The sequence below is a fragment of the Octopus bimaculoides genome, chromosome 9, assembly GCF_046866305.1.
Source record: "Octopus bimaculoides isolate indiv1 chromosome 9, ASM4686630v1, whole genome shotgun sequence".
NCBI classification, from domain to species: domain Eukaryota; kingdom Metazoa; phylum Mollusca; class Cephalopoda; order Octopoda; family Octopodidae; genus Octopus; species Octopus bimaculoides.
In genome coordinates, this window is record NC_142936.1 from 40,503,148 (window position 1) to 40,509,147 (window position 6,000).

Genomic DNA, 6,000 nt, shown 5'->3' on the forward strand with positions numbered 1-6,000 from the left:
CTGGTGTATGTATGTTTTGTTTGTATCTATAGGAAAAATGCCATTTGGATATGTTGAGATTCCTAATTAATCCAGAGACACTCAACAAAAATAAATATTTCAAGTTTACTTCGCCCTTACGCACATTTGGCAAACATCATTTACAATAGGAAGTTTTATTTAGTTTCTGTTGTTTGTTACCTTTTTATGTTAACTCCGTCAGTTTTATTTGGCAAATGGTTTAAGAATAGATATCTTTTTTTGTCTGTTTATTTGTTTAATGCTTTTCTGTATTTCTCTTCTGTTAGACTTTACAGCAAACAGAAGAAACAGACAGAAGCTGAGGATACTTACAAACAAGTTGTCGAACTTATTGAGGCAGCTCATGGTGAAGGAAGTCCACAGTTAATAGCGCTCTATTTAGACTGGGGCAAAATATCCTTTACGTAACGCTATACTTTTTAAGAAAGAATATTACCATTATCATTATTATTTCAGAAACATGCACAATAAAATGTTAAAATTGCAAGATAATTATGCAAACGTACATATAACCCTGCTACTATAGCCTCTTCCACTGGAATTGTTAGATACTCTATGCATATAAAATTCGTTTTCATTTCTTGTTTTCATTTTTTTCCAGCTGATGGATACAGTTTTTTCACTTCATTTCCAAGTTTTCAGCTATTGATTTTAACATGGAAAAATAGTTGAAAGACTATGCTGTATATAAATGTGTGTGTGTGTGTGTGTGTGTGTGTACGTACACATGCACACCCATTTGTCATTGTTTGCTTAACGTCCACTTTTCCATGTTTGCATGGGTCAGATGAAGTTTATTGAGGCAGATTTTCTATGGTCCAATACCCATCCTCTTGCCAAACTTTGTTTCCAAGCAAAGAAATATTTTCCCATGGCCAGATATTTTTATGCAGAATATTGGAAATGAATTACACTGTTCATATGACAGTGACTCTCATTTACAACTATCATGTTATATCCAAACAAGGATATCTGAATTGAGCTGCTGTGCTACAGATTCTAGGCTCCTATCCATTCACCCTTATGTCCTTATGGTAAAAAAGGACATAACTCTAATTCCCCCTCCACCATTCTTTCTTTTTTCTGTTTTCTTTTTCATTTTTTTCCAGTGTTTTCAATCTTCCACCTTTTCATTTACTCCCTTCTTGCCTTTTCTCATATTTTCTCTTATCCTGTCTTCCTGTTTTAGCTTGTTATGCCATGTGGACAGAACCAGAGGATTGTGTGAAGGCATCAGACATGTTATAAAATACTGACTGAACTGTTTTCATCACATGAAACTATTAGTGGCTCATAAACACATACTGTGTTTATTGAATAATAGATACAAATATATGCAGCTTCTTAGTTTTTTCTTTTTTTCTATTATTCTCTTTAATTTTGTCCTCTCCTTCAAACATTCATATCTCAAAACCAATGGGAGCAATCATCTCTCTCTCTCTCTCTCTCTCTCTCACACACACATGCAAGTTAACACATAAAAGGAAAAGAAAATGCAATTTCCAATCCAAAAATTTAAGTATTTAAAAAATATCAATTAAATATATCAGTTTACACAATGTATCTATCCTCAGCTTCCACTTTGGCCTCAAGACTGCTCCAGAATGTGGCCTATGCATTCCTCAGTGTGTTTCTGGGAAGATCTTTGAACACCTCCTTCATCTTGACCACCAGCTCAAGCTTGGTGTTTCAGGCCGTGTGGTTGGTGCCTTTCTCAACCACACCCCACACGTAGTAATCTATAGCCTTACAATAAGAGAATTAGGAGGCCAGAATTTGGGGCTGGTGGAGTCATAGAATTCTCTGGTAACCACTTCTGACTCTTGCTAGAGATGTGGCAAGGATCTGAATCCTGTTGTCATACATAGGGCTTTCCAACAACAATCCTCTCCAGCCAGGGTTTGACCACAGTCTCCAGCAATTTTATGTAGTTGTCTGAATTAAGTCTAAGTCCTTGTTCAAGGATGTGAGTATTACCTGCTGTGTCCCTTCCTGCTGGCCACAGCTTTGTAGTCTCCATTACAACTATCCATGTCACATCTTACATCTTTTACAGTGTTCACAGAGCACTGAGTGGTAGTCATGATGTCGACATTTTGATACTTAGCATGAATCCTCATGATCCAAGTAACACATTTCCAATACTCACATGGTTTCTATTCTTCTATATCAGCTAACTTATTCTTAACTACAACTTAAGTTTTATGCTCTGCAATGACATTGGCTGTTCTTCAATATATCAAGTTGTTCCTGAAAGAAAAGGAGACGTAAACTTGCCATATTTAGATTGAACACATTGTATATGCATACATATAAATGCATTACGAGCTGCAATGTGTCAATTACATTGTTTCTCAATATTTATATCTTCTCTCAGTCTGCCTGTAGGTTCCTGCTTGTCTGCTTGCCTGATTGGCTAACTGCTCAACTGCCCACCAGCCTGACTGTTTAGTATTGTTTAGCTTAATGTGCATATAACATAATTCATCATCATCATCATCATCATCATCATCATCTTCTTATTCTTTAAACTTCCAACTTCTTGCTGCCATTGGGTTGGACAGTTTTACAAGATATGATGAGGGTTGAGGACTGCATCATGCTCCAATGTCTGATTTACTTGTATGGATGGATGCCCTTCCTAATTCCAACCACTTTGAAGACTGTACTGGATTCTTTTTCATAACACCAGCACTAGTGAGGTCACCATGTAGCTTGCAAAACAAAGATCCTCTTTGAATGAATGGGGCTACAGTAGAGAGGGCACGCGAAGGTAGAGAGTATCTCAAGGTACAAGCAGGTAAATAAGAATGGAGACAGATGAACAGGTAACATGGGCGTGTAGAGGTTGCAAGAATGAATGGGGAGAGTGAGGGATGTTTAGAGAGATAGGGTATGAGTGAAAGGTGAATACAATTGATGAAGAACAAGGGTTGAGGGATTATTGATGATAAATATGAATTGGAGGAGGGTAGGGAAGAATAGGTGATGATGACTGTAGTAATTTGGTGCAAAGAGTGGATATAGTGAGAGATGGACAAGAATGGAGAGGTGATGGATTTTGTTAAACACCATACAGTGTATGCTGGACACATCTTTCAGGCCACTAGTACTAGATGGGTTATCACTCACCTATTACTGTGGAGAGAGATTGGTGGTGGTGGTGGTGGTGGTGGTTGTGTTCCATTTTGAGACCTGCTTTCCAACTGCATGGTTTTAAGTTCATTTCCACCATGTGACATTTTAGGCAAGTGTTTTCTACTATAGCCCCAGGCTGAACAACGTTTGTGCTTGGACTTGGTTAAGAGAAGCTGAAAGAAGTCCATCATGTTTATAAGATGTATGTCTTTAAGTTTATGTCCTTTTGTCTTGATATCATGTTATAATTGTAAATGAGAGTCACTGTTATGCAAGCTGTACCATTAATTTCTAATATTCCGCAAAAAACATATCTGGGTATGGGAAAATATTACCTTACTTGGAAAGTGGTGAGGGTTGGTGACAGAAAGGGCATTTGACTGTAGAAAAATCCATCTCAACAAATTCCATCAGATAATGTAGGCATCAAAAAGTGGATGTGAAAACAATGATGATTATGATACTATATACATATATACATAGGTGCAGCATGGCTGATGGTAAGAAGCTTGCTTCCCAACCACATGGTTCTGGGTTCCATCCCACTGCGTGGCACCTTGGGCAACTGTCTTCTACTATAGCTTCAGTCTGACCAAAGCCATGTGAGGGGATTTGGTAGACAGAAACTGAAAGAAGCCTGCTGTATATATATATATATATATATATATATATATACGTATATGTGTGTGTGTGTGTGTGTATTTGTTTGTGTCTGTGTTTGTCACCCCACCCCCCATCGCTTGACACTCAATGTTGGTGTGTTTACATCCCTATAAATTAGCAGTTCAGCAAAAGAGACCAATATAATAAGTATTAGGCTTACAAAGAATAAGTCCTGGGGTTGATTTGTTTGACTAAAGTTGGTGCTCCAGTATGGCTACAGTCAAATGACTGAAACAAGTGTAAAAATAAATGAATAAAAGAATATGTGTACATACATACATATATACATATTATATATATATATATATATATATATATCATCATCATCATCATCGTTTAACGTCCGCTTTCCATGCTAGCATGGGTTGGACGATTTGACTGAGGACTGGTGAAACCGGATGGCAGCACACACACACACACACACACACACACACACACACACACACACACACACACACACACACACATATAACCGCAGTCCACAGATATTGCTTTGTGCTGAGTGAGAATGCTGAACTCCCCAGTTCGAAAATATAAGGACATAGATAGTGTGTCATATACCCAGCTGGAGATGATATTGCCTGGGGCTAAAAAACAGTAACATTTGTCCCAACCGGGACTGCCACATTCTGTTGGCAAATAATCTTTACTTTAGAGTACTGTTACTGAATGTCTCTCATTAAGAGATTTAGAAATGATAATGTTTCTGTGTGTATATATATAAATATATATATATATACACATAAACATATACATGTATGTATATATATATATATATATAAGTGATTAATAAATACAAGTAGTTACCTATAATGCACTCTGTTAAATGAATTTAGCTAACTGTACCAAAGAATCAGATACTAATAAATGCAAGTAGAATAAACATTCAAGGTAATTCTTCATGTATATGTATAAGCTTGTATGTGTGTAGATATATATATGTGTATGATAGAAAGAGGTGAGAGAACTGCACGTGTGTATGACTGTGGTTATGAAACTTCGTTTGCAACCATGTTTTCAGGTTCTGTCTTATTGTGTGCCACCTTGAGCAAGTATTTTCTTCTTTATCCCTAAGTCAGGTAATTCTTTATGTGCAAATTTGATATATGGAAACTGTGCACCTGCTTGTTTTATACATACATACATACATATTTTGTAAACAAACTTTAGAAACACCAAGTGTGTTGGTATTTTACAGACAAGAATGTAAGTTTAGCTCCGGGCCAACTAATATTTTATGAGCAAATTTGGTATATGGAAAGTGTGGACCTGCCTGTTTTAAACATACATACATACATATCTATCTTTCTCTCTCTATATGTATATATATATATTGTAAACAAACTTTAGAAGCACCAAGTGTGTTAGTATTTTTGCAGACAACAATGTAAGTTTTGAACACAGAATAACTGTGTAAACAACTGAGAAGATGGAAAAAATAAGTTGCCAATAGGCAGCTATAGAAAATTGACCCCCATGTCTCTCAGGTACCAGCTGAGTGCTCTATACCATTTAGCAAGGTGGTCTCTGACAACAATTACCATCAATTTTAATGTTAAATATTGGGTCATCCCATAAATGATGTGTTTTGTTTATACTTCTTTTAGTTTTCAAAATTAAGATAAGCAAAGTTCTTTTTTAATCTAAGATATACTATCCTTCATTTTTTACAATGCTCTTCCATCTATATGGTAGGCTTGCAAGGCCCTCTTCCAAAATTCACTTGTCCATGATTAAAAAGTAGTCCTCTAGTACTGTTCTGACCTCATCTACAGAATTCACATTTTTTCCATCCAAATGATTTTGAAGACTGCGGAATAAATGATAATCAGATAGGGCAATGTCCAGAAAATATGGTGGGTGGGGCATCATTTCCCATTCAAACTGCTCCAGCCTTTGGAATGTCATACTCGCTGTATGTGGCTGAGAATTATCCTGATGGAAGAACACCGTTCGTCTTGAAACCAAAGATGGTTGTTTTTCTTCTGGCACTGACTTGAATGACTGATTGAATGACCAAATCCAAACTTCTCTGTTAGTTACTTAACAGTTACAATGGGATTTCGTTCCACCAGAGTTTGCAAGACGTCCTCGTCAAGCTCTTCACATTTTTCAGGACAAGGATCGTCTTCTAGGCTGTAGTTTCCAGCTCAGAATTTCAGGAACCACCATTGACAC

General features: G+C 36.7%; 1 protein-coding gene across 4 annotated transcripts in view; it reads left to right on the top strand.

The window, feature by feature from the left end:
- Nucleotides 1–6,000, top strand: part of LOC106874122 (tetratricopeptide repeat protein 23) — a 185,094-nt gene that overhangs the window by 56,180 nt on the left and 122,914 nt on the right. For all 4 annotated transcript variants that reach the window (XM_014921734.3, XM_014921733.3, XM_014921732.3 and 1 more), the window contains exon 7: nucleotides 288–414. In XM_014921734.3, coding sequence (XP_014777220.1) covers nucleotides 288–414 — 127 coding nt within the window. The remainder of the gene's footprint in view (nucleotides 1–287; nucleotides 415–6,000) is intronic.